The sequence below is a fragment of the Laetiporus sulphureus genome (genome assembly GCF_001632365.1).
Source record: "Laetiporus sulphureus 93-53 unplaced genomic scaffold LAESUscaffold_56, whole genome shotgun sequence".
Lineage (NCBI taxonomy): Eukaryota > Fungi > Basidiomycota > Agaricomycetes > Polyporales > Laetiporaceae > Laetiporus > Laetiporus sulphureus.
In genome coordinates, this window is record NW_024468565.1 from 186,800 (window position 1) to 200,651 (window position 13,852).

Consider the following 13,852-nt stretch of genomic DNA (forward strand, 5'->3'; position numbering starts at 1 on the left):
TGGTTGCGCAACTGATGCACGCGGCCACATACTGCAATGACCGCAATGAAACCTATATCATGTTCAATCGATGTTCCAGATACGCGCTCTAGTCCTAATCGGTGTAAGTACTGGCGGAGCCTAGCCGATCGGATGCAATCAAGGAGACATTGACATATGATTGGACGGTGACCGAGTTTGGCGCCCTAAGCCGCAAGTTCCAAATAACTTTTGGCTATCCATAGTGGCAGACTACCCCTGAAGTTCATCATTACACGTGCGTTATGTAACAGCACACTAGCCTCGATGATTGTTCACAGCAGCGCTCCCCATCAGGCGAATCTTGGTTGGCAAATCCTCCTTACTCATACGCCTCACGGATCAACGATTCCTCGCCAATCCTGACCCAACAGTGCGTCTTCCCTGCTCCTCGCCGCTTCCTCACACCATCTCACGTTTACCCGCCCGCCTAATTATCCGCTCCCCTAGGTAGGAGCAGAGTTCAGCTCGAAGCTTGTTACAATACTAAGAAGAATAAGGTCGTCAAGCTCCAATGTGCGTATGGTCATCCAGCGCGCAGATGCGGCCACAGTGATGGTGACGGGAATAGGTCGGCTGGGACACGGCCGACACTGAGTCGTTTAGGTCCATCACGCGTTCGTACTACCGCGGCGCGGCGGGCTGTTTGCTCGTGTATGACATGTATGACAACGCGGCAAAGGCAGTACTTCTTTGGTCCAGGCCTATTTGCACAAGTCGACGAGAACCTCACTCGTCCCGCGGCTCAAGGCAGACTGCATTTCGGTGGAGGGACGGTCAATGCTCGTCATTGATAAGTGACATTCCCTCATTCTGTTGGAATTGGATGCAGATATCGCGATAGCTGGGTCGTTGGTGCACTCGATGCCTCATGGCGAACTGTTCGCGAGATACTGATTCATTACCTCTCAGAGGAGGTAGAGCGTGGGTTGAGGACACAGAGGGCGAGATGAAGCTTATGTAAGTGAGTCTTGCGTGCACCTTGGAAAAGCTGCATCAATCTACAACTTGCCGCCGTGTCCTCAATTTCAGCCACGCCGTATCCTCGTCACTCACGATCCTGACCTCGTCCTCCGTTTCCAAGATCTCAGTGTTCAGCTTCTTGTCAGTTCTCTGGACAACCCCTTCAGAACATCATTCCCGAGCTATCTCCCTGCACTGACCATTGATGTCACGCCTCTGCTTCCCTTCGTCTGTTCACCTGTACCTCGTCTGCGGCTTGATATCATCTTCACAATCCGGACTAGAGAAGCAGATCACATCAAATCCCACGAGTCCCGCTATCGACAATATCTACCTCGCGCCCAAGTCACTCGAATGTGTCGTCACCACGAAAAATGGGGCGTTGGTTCTATTCAGGCTCGATAACGAGAATGCAGAGTGTTCGGTCGAGTCCTCCGATGACGAGCTCGTGTCTTTGGTGCATACATCTGTTCAGCCATTCCTCGGAATCAAGGCTGGTCGGGCACAGATCACTGCATGTGCGATATCCGACGTTGGTTAGTGTTGATTGCTTGTCGCGTCAGGCATGATATTGATGAACACCATGTAGGCTTCCTCGCAGTGGAATATTCTTCTGGCTACTCTGCTCGTCGTCGACCTCCGGGGACCCGGAGCGATATATCGGGATATGCCATCATCTAAGCAGGAGCACAGACATTCATTCCACGGTCGCAGCCCATTTTCCGACCGAGACCCGGTTGTGTCGCCAACGTGGTCCATCTGTCCAACATCCTCCGGTAAGGTCATATGGTTCCAGTGACGTGTACATGACAGTTGATGCGTCGCCACTGACAGATCCTTTTTCCCGCGTTCGCCTCATTGCCGTCGTCTCCTCCGGTATCGTCTTCATCCACATGCTCTTTCGCACGCCTTCCGGCACATGGACCGTCTCTGGTGCCCCAACAAGCGGCGAAGGCGCCGCGCACACTGTTCCAGGTGGCTCCATCGTGCTGGATGCAAAGACCGGTGCCCAGTGCCGAGCCAATGGAGAAGGTCTGGCCACCGTTCTCGCACACGAGGCCTCGGCTGCGGGCGGAGGGCCGAAGCAGAGGCTGTGTGTGTGGGTGAGCGCCGGCGCGAAGGGCGCGCGGTGCGTGGCGGATGTAGATGAGGAAAGGATCGCGAGGACGGACTAGGCGAGTCGCGCAGCTGTGTTGAGGGTGGAGGTGGTTCAGAAGAACGGTGAGTGCTGAGATTTAGGTCCGTATATGCATGATTGATGGGGAGGAAGTATAGGTGGTTGCGTGTTGGTTGCGTTCACAGAACGCACAGAGGCACCAGTCTATTCCCCTACCCTACCTCGAACACCTTCACTGCCTCCAGCCTCCACAGTCATCTCTATCGTACGGCACTGTTCCTTTGACTCCTTCCATAATCTCACGTATAATGTTGTCCACAGTGTTCTCAGCACCAAGCCTTCTGGCCACTACGTCACGCACACGATCGACCCTGCCTCCGGGCTCGCGCGTCAAACGGGTTATCGCACGCTCTTCGCGACGCGGCGGATGGCTCCATACGCTTTCCATGCGAAGTCACGTATACCAGCCAGAGCTTTGAGAGCTTGCCAGGGGCCCGGGGTACTTTGCAAGCGGATGCCACGGCGAGAGGCGATACGCGACGAGGAACGCGAGCAATGTCGAGAGATGGACGGCGTACGAGAATAACACAGAGTGGGTGGTCGATTGCAGGGCAGGGCGGAGCACTGCAGGCATGGCCGGGAGGAGACCAAGTAGCACAATGAGCGAGAGGAGGTCGTTCGGTTCGTATCTCTTGAACATCAGGTATGCGACCTGTCAGATCCAGTCATCAGCATACGAAACGTCCAGGAGGGGCTCTAAACTTACGAAGCCAAGGCCAAAGGCGAACGCGAGGCCGCCTTCAAGCGTCGACATAATTGTCGCGGGACGGTCGTGTAAAACGTAGCGGTTGAACGCATTGAATGCGCTTTACGTTCTCTGACAGAAGCGCGCGCCTCTCGGTATACCCTGAAACGCAAAACGACATCCGTCACACATGGCGGAGGAGTGGTCATCGTGATGATTCTCCATAAATATGGGCAAATGGGGTGGCTTGCCGCATTATCCACGCGAGATCTTGAAAGGCTAGCTAGCGACTATAGACGCCACCACTCCATTCTGCAACCATGATCAGCGTTGCGGCTCGTCGACATACCCATCGTCCACCAGCGTCACACCGTCTCCGTGATGTCACGCGTTCCGCATTGACTCTCCTCCGAAGGGGCGCGTTCTGCCATAACTATGTATCTCTTTTCGACGAACTCGTCTTGGAGCCCAACCGCAGACATGGTCGCCCAGCGACTGTACCCTCGACAACTTCAACAAAGTTGTCTCTCGTGCACTTGAGAGGATGATCAAGCGCGGCCCTCGCGCTCTACATCAACCACGACCTCTCGATTGATGGACGATGGCATCGAACTGCACAACAGATGCACATATTCGTGATGACGGGCTGCATTGGGGGCATCTACCAGTGGATTCCGGAATGCGAATGGAGCAGGGATCTGTCGAAGATAATGTCCGTGGTGACCGGCGCATAGGCAAACCTTTTCAGCCCATCTTTGTTTTCTCCCTTCATCTTTTACCCCGATCTTTCTACCTGCACAGCTACAGAGTATCCAACAAAATGCAATCAGCGTATCTATGGTCTCAACAGCGGCTCACGCTCACGCCTCCCCTCACGATCCCGACGCTCGGTGTCGCCCCTCCCAACACACCGTCGCCTTCGCCTTTCGCTAGATATGGTCATGCAATGCCGACGACGGCCACTGCCGAGGCGAGCTTTATCAATTCGGCGGTCTTGTGCACGATACCGTGCGCAATGAGCTCTATCTGCTGTCAACGCGAGACTTGTCGGCAACGCTTTTGCAGACGGCGGGAGAGATTCCCTCGCCTAGGGTGGGACATGCGAGTGCATTGATCGGGTATGTGCTTATCGTCTGGGGTGGTAACACAAAGAATAGCGGGGCAAGCTCGGGGGACGAGCAAGATGAGAGACTGTACCTGTTGAACCTTGGTATGTGCCATGCTGCTTATCTGCCCAAGACTGCACTTACCAAAACGTTGATTACAGTTTCGCAAGAGTGGACACGTGTAGCTGTCTATGGCCCGGCGCCAGTAGGTCGTTACGGGCATGCAGTCACGATGGTCGGTCCGAAATTCTACATGTTTGAAGTCGACGGCGAGTAACTTGAATGATCTGTGGGCTTTTGACTTGAATACTCGTAAGCCAACCACATCACACTTCTTGTGATGTCATACGTAACTAACGTGGTTGCAGTACGAACAAAAGCAACATGAGAACTGGTCGAGCCCGCGGAAGGCTCGCCGAGGCCAGCGCAGCAGACCGGCCATATTTGTGTAACTTACGAGAACAAGATTGTCCTGTGCGTCCCCGCTTGAGTTAATCGTGTCTCATAGCTGACTGAACCACTTGTAGTTTCGGCGGTACAGACTGCGAGTATCACTACAATGACACATGGATGTTTGACACGATGATGAGTACATAGTCCGAGTTGATATATATCGGTTACGTTCCTTCGCCACGAGAGGGCCACGTTGCGTCGCTAGTTGACGATTTGGAGGTAGGGGATTGGATGGAAAGGATTTGGGCGACCTTGGCGCTTTCAAGATATCCAGTGAGAGCATTTTCATGACCACCTAATGTCAGCTGAATGTCTATCGCAATCTCTTAGACCAGCGATGGTATATGTTTCAGAAAATAGGTTCGGCACCGAGCCCTCGTTCTGGGCATGCTATGGCCTCCGTGGGCTCGCGGGTGTTTGTGCTTGGTGGTCTCGGAGGAGAGCCCGTGGATCCAAACATCATACCTGTCTTGGAGACTGGTGGGTATGATCGATGTATTTGATCCGCCAGATGCTCATAGTTTCATCTGCATTGCAGAGAATATAAAGTATCCAAGCCGTTCTTGAAGTCGAAGAATTAAGGCCCTGGAAATGTCACTTTGGGTTAGAGAATCGTGAGGGAAATTGACAGACGATTACGGCATAGAGCAATGCAATTGAAGACATGATCATTCTATGCGGTGTCATGAGGTCGCGTCCGGGGCATCGGAGTCAACGCGCTGCTATACGGCGGTCCGACATTGATGCGTTCGCTCGGGTTGCAGGGCGATAGCGTGACACCGATGGTATCGGGCGGCATTGGGATCGTGCAGTTCCTGGCTGCGCTTCCTGTCATCGTCATCATCAATCGGGTAGGCGAGTGAATATGACATTGGAGTTGTTACAGTGCTAACGCACCATTTAGGACGCAGGCCGCTGTTGAGAGGTCCGTGATGGATGACCTCGGCGATCATTCCTGGGCTTGGTGCTGACGAGTTGGACGAATAGGAGGCAGTGCAATCATGGCGTTGTCGCACTTCTGCATCGCTATCCTGGTGTGATTTCACGTGTGACTCCATGGTCACGCACCGCTGATGAATCATTCACAGGTTCGGCAGTACGAAGGCGCATGGGAGTCGCATACGTTTGCTGCATGGATATGCGTCGGGTATGTAAGCGTAGTCGTAGTCATACCCTCTTTGTCCCATCTTGTTTCTCTCCAGGTGTGTTTACCTATTCAGCGCGGCCTATGGTATGAGCTATGGTCCGATAGGGTGGGTGCTTCCTACGGAAGTATTCCCACTATCGGTTCGTAGCAAGGGCGTGTCACTTTCGACGGCGTCGAACTGGTTCAACAACTGTGAGTCATGGCATACGACCTTGTTGAGCTTCGACGAAAGTAGCCCTCACATTTGAATAGTTCTCATCGGCCTACTCACACCAGAGATCACAGAGATCACACCTTCGTCAGTGTTTTGCAACCTCAATGCTATTCGAGCTATTGCTCAACTGACTACTCGTATTAAGGGGCACATTCCTCGTGTTCACCATTGCGTGCTTTTTTGGCTATATCTGGTCAACCTACGCTGTGCGAGAGGCAGCCAACATTTCTCTCGAGGAGATGGACGAAGTGTTCAGTTCGTCAGCTGGCTGCGAAGATGCCAATCTGAAACAGCAGGTGGGTTACCATGCCCGACATATCTCTGTCGTCTTGGACGCAGGTCTCATGCTTCTCGCAGATTGAGCAAGACCTCGGCTTGCATGACTTGGTTCAACGGTGGGCCGCACTGTGCTACTATATCATAGTGTCCTAGGCGTGTAGTTCCTTTCCCTTTGTCGCGGCATTTGCGGGATCCTATAGAATCACTCCGTTGAGTAGATATATCATATTGCTTGGGTATCGTGATTGACTATATAGTAATGTCATGTCGTAGAATAGGTCGTATAATGGTTCAATTGCATCTCACATGGAAGGATTTTCTTGACATTTAGTGCAGCACGAAACAATAAACGGAATCTCGATGCATTGGTGTCGATGACATACAGCAGCAACACGAACAAAATGAAACGAGAGACGAGAATGGCTACACTACGAAAAGATCCAGATGCGAGTGATGGACACGACGGACACGCGGTGATGAGGCGGCAAATGCGAAGCAACGGAAGGCTGAAGGTACTATATATAATCATCTTTGTGCGAAATTGTAAAAAAATGTAATATCTGTGTTCTAAACACCGTATCGTTGTGCTAAGCGCTCCTGTATGGCAGGCGGGAAGGTCGCTACCTGGGCCGACCACCCAGTAACATCATGGTTCTTGAATGTTGTCAGAATCTCTTGGAACATCGCATTGAGCTCGGGAGAGGGTTGGTTCCATCGAACGATCGCGTTACAGAACCAAAGGAGGCTCTGTGAGGTCACGTTAAAACTATTCATTCATACCATGATCACACCCTCTTACCTTCATTATACCAGTGGGGTTTGCCTTCACAAGCGTGCACAAACCGCGGAATGCAGAGTCCTTCTCTTCATTATCGCGAATCTCATACATTGCCTGGCACCAAGCCTGGGCAAACTCGGGCAGCAACGGGGCGACCATTGTCGGATGCATGTGTCCGATCCGCCCTATTGACACTGCAATGTTCTCGTGCAGACTGCGAGGTGCTTTAGCGTGAAGGAGAATCGGCACCAGACGTGATATCAACGGGTTGACCCATTGCCTAAATTCGGGATCATCTGCCGAGCATACACCGTCGGCGTGAGTGATACTTTCATCGTTCACGGAGAAACCTCCACGCACCCCGCCCATAGCGAAGAGCCACTTCTCCGACTGACCAAGCTGCGTTGTTGCACGTCCCGATGAACTCGACCTTCGGTTCGGGACCCAGCTGCTCAATGAGCTCTTGCATAATCGCCGGCATATGCGGACGCAGACGCAGAAGCGGGAAGCAGTTCATGGCCATATTGCCGACGAGCGCATAAGCGAATTGCCGAACAGGCGTTTGTGGATGCTTCAAGCAGAACGTGAGCAACGAGAGAAGGTTCGGCTGGCTACGTGTGATCAACGGCTCCAGAGCCATGCCGAGGCCCTGCGTCAAACCGGACAACAGCTCAAGCGCGACGACCAGGAACGACCTGTCTGGCTCGTCCATGTCCGGGTTCTGCTGGTACGCTTGGTATTGAAGCAGGGAACTGTGGACGATAGCGGCGCAGCGCTCGTAGATAGATGTCGCGTAAGGAAAGCAAGCAGGACCCATGGCTATGATCACGGATGCGAGACACTATACAGCACAGAAGAATAAATTTTGGCAGAATTGTTTGTGCGCGCAGCAGGTAACACGTACCTCCAGAAGGGGAATGAAGTCCTCATCATCATCTTTGAGCTTGCTCCACCGCTGAAGAAATGGTGGCATGAGAATATCTATGAACGTTGGATTTTGTAATGCTGGGCCGACAGCATCAGCGAGAGTACCGACAGCATCATATAAAATGAGCATGTTCTTGTGCTGGTACTTGTCGAACGCGAAGACGAGGTTACGCAGGACCGGCTCAAGGAACGGTACAAGCTCGACGCCCGCGTCCTCCTCAAACGTGGCGAATGCACTACAGCCAGCTTCTTGGACACGCTTATTGTTATCGAGGACCATACGCAAAAGCTGCAAGGCAGTCTATAGTCAACTATCAACGAGAAGTGGCCACGAATCCGACGCTCACCCCTTGCAACGTTGGAACGAAGAACAGGTTCCTATGCTCTTCTGATACGGGCTGAGTACACCAGCTAGCATACCGACCCAACGTCCAACACGTGATCGACCGCACAAGAGGCTTTAAACGAAGTCAGCAAAGCGCATAGTGAACGTCACGTTGACGTACCTTGGGATCGTTCAGCGTGTTGTTGAGGTACGGGACCAGCGTCAATAAATGAGGTTCGATTGCATCGATACAACCTAGGCAGCATGGTCAGCACCCTGTATACCGTCGAACACTGATGCTCACCTTCGGCCATCGCACCCAGAGCCAGGATACCGATCTCTCGCTGCAGCCAATCTTCATTCCACAACTTGTTTTTGAGGGGCTCCAACAGGACATTGAGCAGATCGGCGCCAAATCGAACTGCCAATAGGTCCAACGCCGCAGCCGCACATTTTCTCAGGTTCCATTCAGTCGACATCTCGTCGAAGTCCTCCTCGTCGTCGAGCTCGTTGAGTTCGTCATCGTCATCTTCTAGCTCCTCGCCATAAGCTCCAATACGTGGCTTGGAGGAAGCATCTGCGCCGTTCGACTCGTGCTCGTAGCCGTGCGATTTACCTCCATAGTGTCGCGGTTTGATGTCGCTTTCCTTATCTGGAACCGACGCGTCCTCTGCGTCGGCCTCGAGCCACACCAGGTCGTCCTCGCCGTATACCATGCAATCGAGCAAGACCGGTGCAACCTTTCCAAGAAGTGGGTGAAGGTATGATGCGAGGTCGGGATCCTCGGCAAAGGTTAACCAGAACTCGCAGGCCTCGAGAGCAACATTTTCGTTCTTGTCCTTGGTGGAGTATAGCATGTATTCTGCAATATTGTTCAATTCCGGCATGAGTTTCTCGGGTCGGGACGCAAGGAGCAGGACGAGCGCCTGGCAGACATGACGGCGCATGGAGGGATCTTCGTCCGATGCCCGCTTGAAGAGCGCCGCAATGAAGGCTTCTATGTGCGCGAACAGTGATTGACAGCCGATGGGGACAAAGTAGGACAGACAAGCGACAGCATGTAAACGCATTTTTGGATTAGGATGCTCCGAGAGCATGAGGATTTTCGGAATCATGAATTCGAGGGGCCATGTGCCGCTGATCTCGACGTCCAACTTCCGAGGATAGTCTTCGCATGCCTTCTCGAGCACGTTAAATGCCGCCTAAAGTCAAATCGTGTGAGATCATATCGCTAGCGATCGAGAATGCACAAATTTCCAGAGAACGCATATAAGATTCAGGCGACCCGGTAGTCGCCACCACATCTAGACCCTCAGGAGCATGATGCGCAGTGAAAAGCAACTTTCAAATGCAAACCTCCTTCCGTTCCACCCGTGCGCCTGAGAGGAAGGTGTAAAGATGCTTACCTCTTGTTGATCGAGATCCGTCGAATCCAAGTAATGAACCAGCTGTTGCAGACACTCCGGCCAGTTCTTAGGCTCCAAGATACCAAGGAATGCGACGATATCCTGCCCAGCTGCATTACGGATCATAACCGAAGGATCATTGAAAGCCTGCAAGACTGAGGCCTTCACGAACGACACTACGTCCGGTGATGAATTGAGAATGAGACGGGCATTGTTCTTGAGGAGATATCCAGCGATTGTACGGATACAGTCCTCCTCCTGCGGCATGCACGCGAGGATATAGGCGAGATAGCCAATATAATCAGGAACACGCGTGAAACTGTTCAATTTCTTTGTAATAGTAGATTGATGAGCATGAGACGCGGTAGCCGATATTACGAGACGACGTACATGAGTAATAGTATGCTGGACCTGGGTGTTCTGGGTATCTGTTGAGTCGTGGATTGTTTGCAAAATTTCCTGCAGTCCATCTTGCTGAGGGACCCAGGAGGACATGATGGATGATCAAGACGCGTGTACAACGTAGAGCAAGTCAATGGACGCGTAAAAGTGGAGACAAGTTCCGCTGGATGGTGTCGGGCTTGCTGTTTGTTTGCGACAAACCAGCTTGGCTGATGTAACTTAATTCATTTCGGTAATTCCCATCAACCTTTCCACTGTGGGGCCAGCAGAAAAGCTGGACGTAGTAGTAAATTCAGACAGTTTATATACTTTCAGACCTTTCTGTATGACACTGCATCCCTCGGCGCCGACGACAGCAATAAATATTTGAGGTGATTGTGAAAACTTGTGCACAATAACATGTGCAGACAGAGCTGGGGCAGCAGAATACAAGAAACGCACGTTCACACGAGAAGGGCCTTATTTACGTCCGCGGCAATGACGGCGAAGATCTTGCGTGCGCTGTTGGGAATGCCCAGCTGCAGATGACCCGAACCCAGGATCGGTGACGGGTGGCAACAACTTCGCATAGTAATACCCAAGGCATGCAGTGTTAGCACAGCCAACGGCGACGGCATAGTGTGAGGAATAGCTTACGGGCGTCGAACTTGAAATTACTTGCGGGCCCGTAAACTGGCTGCTGTGTCGTACGGAACATTCAGACAGGAGATTGGACTCTGGAGCCCAGCAAGTTTACTATGACCGCGGCATTGTCGAAAGACTGACCGAGTATAAGTCATCGCGCGATGCCGACGATGCTCTTAGACGAAGGGAACTGAGCATTGGTTGAGAGGTGATTCTGGAATCCGGCTGAGAGTGAGTGCATAGGGTTAAAATAGGTACCATGAATGTTTTTGTGATTTCGCGCGGACATGGCACGGGTGGGAGGACTGGTAACGAGAACGCATTCTGCTGGCCGCTGACCGCTGCGATGCTGATGAAGCAGACCTGAGAAGAATGTCTGGTCCGATCAGTCAAGTAGGAAGGAGGCTTTCTTTGTTGTGCACTGACGCTCAGAGATGGTACAGAATCGTTGGGGAACAGCGAAGGAGAGCGACCGTTTGGAAATGTCCATCGAAATCCCGGCTTAATTAAAGTTGTCGCACGCGCACTTACAATTGACTGGTGTGGGTGCATGCACCGGTTCATCGGTCCACCCATTGTCAAGCCAGACTTTGTAACAACGCGCTAATGTACATGCAATACGGAATCGAATCATGGACACAACAGGCACGGCCAAGATCATACATTCGCCAGACTGAAGTGACACTCGTCAATTGTGGTGTAGACCAACCCTTCATCCATCAGTTTGTCCAACGCCTCGCTGCAAACAAAAGGTCGTCAGTAACCAGCAAAAGCAACTGACATCTTACAAGCCACCCACCTTATGACAGCTGCGTCTTTGACGTCGCCACTCAGAGCTTTTGCTATAGCCCCAACATTGATGCCCTCTTCCTTGGGCGGCTGGACCACCATGAACTCCACAATCTTACGTTGCACTGGTGAGAGGCGTGCGTATTCTTCTCTTGACAAACCACCTTGCGCTTGTGGCACATACACTGAGGAACCCACAAGCTGGTTCGTGACACCGCCGTTCGTTGTGTGAATACTTCCGGCCTCGCTTGGCCTCAGAGGCTGCGACTACATTAGCACTTGCCATCAGGTGATACCTTATATACATACCGGCCCTCTCTCCAGCATAAGGGTCACCACCATTGCAGCAGAGACATGAGATAAAACTTCATGAGTGTCAGTCACTTTTCGAATGTGATTTGCGTTGATGTAGCGCTTGTTGCCAAACGACTTCAGGCTGCCCATGACATATACGTACATGGCCTCTCTGTGCGCAGTGATAAGACCTGGTAGACATGTTGGCGAGATGGACTTACTTTACGCCTCCCCATCGCTCTGTATCGTCTTCATTCGTGCCGTCAAGCCAGTGCCACGCTTCTATCCTCTCGGTGCCGTCATCTAGCCAATAGATGCAAGTCATCGCCTGGCGTTTGATGCTCACTACACATCCGACAACCGAGACCTGGGAAAAAAGCAGATGTAGAAAAGTACATGGATCCAATCTGTTCACTCACCTGCCCAACCTCATGATCGTTTATCATCCATGGGCCTTCTGACTGTGGCTGCGTTGCCATCAGGAGTTGTCGGATGAGGACAGGCCGTAAAGTGTGCATAGCGGCTCCTCGCTATATCCTCATACTCAGCTGGCATGTGTTCAAAACTCACAAGTACTCACTTTGAAAGAGTCGCCTGGGGTGCCACTAGCGCTACCAAACGGTGAACTCCCTGCCATGTATCCGCCTCCCTTGTTGCTGCCGTACTCGCTGTCTATGCCCTAAGAAGTCAGAGAGGCCCATGCAAGCTGTTGCATGCTGCTTACATTGGCTCATGGCTGCCAGCGAGTGTGATGGTTGCTGCCTTCGCCGAGCCCGTAAGCCATCGATCGATGAATCTAAGCGTGAATCTAAGCGCTCAGTGATACAATGAGCGCTACCTCCCACATGTCTGTTTCCACGCCACCAACCGACGCATCTCCGTCTCGGGTCCTTGGACGTGTCCTCTCGCCTCCTTTCTCCTCCTCTCGTCGCCCCGTCCCTGGCTCCGAAGCTGGCACTCACCCATCACCAACACACATGTCAGACGACGGCTCCTCAGGCCTCAGGCTCTAGCCAGCACCACGCGCCGGACGCTGCTGAGCACGACGCCTTCGATTCTGCCAGCGCGGTCTCATGACCCATGAAGTCCACCTGTCCAAGAGCCCGCCACATCATCAACGCGTTCGAGCGGCCGGGCACGGCGAGGTCTGGCCCGCTCGCGACACGTCCAAGGGGTGGACGCGAGGTGGTGCGTGCCTCGCATATGCTGAATGTATTTTATCTGTGCGTGATTGACGTGTAGCCGTTTGTATGTACCCGTGTGTGCAGGCGATCGGGGTTGTGAAATGGAAGAATCCGAGCTTCGGCTGAAACTCGTCCGACCAGCTCGCGAGCTCCTTCTCGCGTATCTTCTCGTTCGCAACGATAGCCTTCATCGACATCCGCCGCTCCCCCGGATCTCCAACATCACCATGCTCAGCCCCGTGTGGCCCTCGTTCATCGGCGGGGGCTTGGAGCTCTTGCTCGGGCTCGCGCACGCCGCCGCCGAGCCCCAGAGGGAGATCACCTTCTCCACGTGCCCGTACACCTCCACCACTGCCTTCTGATCCTTCGGCAGGTCGCTCAAGGAACTCCTCCTGGTGCTGCAGGAACTGTTGTTCCTCGATGATGTTCTGCAGCCTTTCCTCCCACATCTTCTCCCATATCGGCTTCACCGTCTGAATGTGCTTCTATAGGCTATCTACCTCCAGTGCGACCGCCTCCACGTCCGTTTGACATTTTTCAGCACATGCGGCTTCGGCGACACGTTCCGCTTGGTCACATCGCCCTTGATACTCTCTACTATGTCCTGCAGCTCCTCCGTCTTCGTCTGCCCGTTTGGGCTCTGCAAGTCCACTGTCGCTTTCCTGTCATTGATAGACGCCCCGCCGACCTTCTGCGTCGCGAGCTGCCGCACGTTATGCGTCTGCGACCGCAGCGCGCCCAGCGACTCCTTCGTCTGCTTGACGAACTCGGTATACATCTGCCGCATGATCCCCAGGTCTTGCTGCAGGTTCTGCACCTCGTCGAATTGGGTCTTCAAGCTTCAAGTCTGACGCGATCCGCGTCGTGAACTCGGACATGACCAACGTGCCCATCATCTACACCTGGATCGACGAAGTGCCCGTGTGCTGCGGCGTCACCGGCTCCGCCTCCGCGGGCGGCACGGCGTCATCCGAGAGGAACCTCGATAGGTGCCATGCGATGTGGCGGAACTGGCAGTCTGTCGGGGGCGCCGTCACCAGCTTGTTCCTGACAAGAGGCTGGGCAATGATCATGGGTGTTG

The 13,852-nt window shown here is 53.1% G+C and overlaps 8 protein-coding genes across 8 annotated transcripts; 4 read left to right on the forward strand and 4 right to left on the reverse strand.

Moving 5' to 3' along the window:
• Positions 1 to 325: 325 nt before the first annotated feature.
• LAESUDRAFT_628360 (uncharacterized protein) lies at positions 326 to 682 on the forward strand (the record flags this gene model as incomplete). Its single annotated transcript, XM_040903361.1, has 3 exons — positions 326 to 391; positions 469 to 534; positions 590 to 682. Coding segments are annotated over 3 exons (225 nt in total), but the record flags the coding sequence as incomplete, so codon positions are not given.
• Positions 683 to 1,787: 1,105 nt separating this feature from the next.
• LAESUDRAFT_663293 (uncharacterized protein) lies at positions 1,788 to 2,156 on the forward strand (the record flags this gene model as incomplete). The annotated part of the gene is made up of 1 exon (XM_040905051.1): positions 1,788 to 2,156. The coding sequence occupies one exon, from the start codon at positions 1,788 to 1,790 to the stop codon at positions 2,154 to 2,156; it is 369 nt and encodes a 122-aa protein (XP_040759489.1).
• A 396-nt stretch (positions 2,157 to 2,552) lies between these two features.
• On the reverse strand, positions 2,553 to 2,912 carry LAESUDRAFT_763488 (uncharacterized protein; the record flags this gene model as incomplete). The annotated part of the gene is made up of 2 exons (XM_040913269.1): positions 2,553 to 2,810; positions 2,865 to 2,912. 2 exons carry the CDS (start codon positions 2,910 to 2,912, stop codon positions 2,553 to 2,555), a joined length of 306 nt encoding a protein of 101 aa, XP_040759490.1.
• Positions 2,913 to 3,551: 639 nt separating this feature from the next.
• Positions 3,552 to 5,063, forward strand: LAESUDRAFT_730922 (uncharacterized protein). Its single transcript, XM_040909928.1, is given in 9 exon segments — positions 3,552 to 3,618; positions 3,630 to 3,781; positions 3,814 to 4,154; positions 4,213 to 4,261; positions 4,339 to 4,423; positions 4,477 to 4,538; positions 4,622 to 4,675; positions 4,733 to 4,882; positions 4,941 to 5,063. The coding sequence occupies 8 exon segments, from the start codon at positions 3,664 to 3,666 to the stop codon at positions 4,967 to 4,969; spliced, it is 888 nt and encodes a 295-aa protein (XP_040759491.1). The 5' UTR covers positions 3,552 to 3,618; positions 3,630 to 3,663; the 3' UTR covers positions 4,970 to 5,063.
• Positions 5,064 to 5,590: 527 nt separating this feature from the next.
• On the forward strand, positions 5,591 to 6,125 carry LAESUDRAFT_663309 (uncharacterized protein; the record flags this gene model as incomplete). The annotated part of the gene is made up of 3 exons (XM_040905054.1): positions 5,591 to 5,741; positions 5,802 to 5,847; positions 5,909 to 6,125. Coding segments are annotated over 3 exons (414 nt in total), but the record flags the coding sequence as incomplete, so codon positions are not given.
• A 220-nt stretch (positions 6,126 to 6,345) lies between these two features.
• LAESUDRAFT_730924 (ARM repeat-containing protein) lies at positions 6,346 to 10,069 on the reverse strand. The gene is made up of 9 exons (XM_040909929.1): positions 9,869 to 10,069; positions 9,479 to 9,808; positions 8,377 to 9,274; positions 8,254 to 8,327; positions 8,095 to 8,205; positions 7,725 to 8,036; positions 7,181 to 7,661; positions 6,842 to 7,116; positions 6,346 to 6,789 (listed from the first exon to the last, which is right to left on the reverse strand). The coding sequence occupies exons 1-9, from the start codon at positions 9,971 to 9,973 to the stop codon at positions 6,610 to 6,612; spliced, it is 2,766 nt and encodes a 921-aa protein (XP_040759493.1). The 5' UTR covers positions 9,974 to 10,069; the 3' UTR covers positions 6,346 to 6,609.
• A 1,092-nt stretch (positions 10,070 to 11,161) lies between these two features.
• LAESUDRAFT_739045 (replication protein A subunit RPA32) lies at positions 11,162 to 12,224 on the reverse strand (the record flags this gene model as incomplete). Its single annotated transcript, XM_040910968.1, has 6 exons — positions 11,162 to 11,243; positions 11,304 to 11,554; positions 11,603 to 11,759; positions 11,809 to 11,954; positions 12,007 to 12,117; positions 12,168 to 12,224. The coding sequence occupies 6 exons, from the start codon at positions 12,222 to 12,224 to the stop codon at positions 11,162 to 11,164; spliced, it is 804 nt and encodes a 267-aa protein (XP_040759494.1).
• Positions 12,225 to 13,053: 829 nt separating this feature from the next.
• Positions 13,054 to 13,558, reverse strand: LAESUDRAFT_795561 (uncharacterized protein; the record flags this gene model as incomplete). The annotated part of the gene is made up of 1 exon (XM_040913965.1): positions 13,054 to 13,558. One exon carries the CDS (start codon positions 13,556 to 13,558, stop codon positions 13,268 to 13,270), a length of 291 nt encoding a protein of 96 aa, XP_040759495.1. The 3' UTR covers positions 13,054 to 13,267.
• Positions 13,559 to 13,852: the final 294 nt, after the last annotated feature.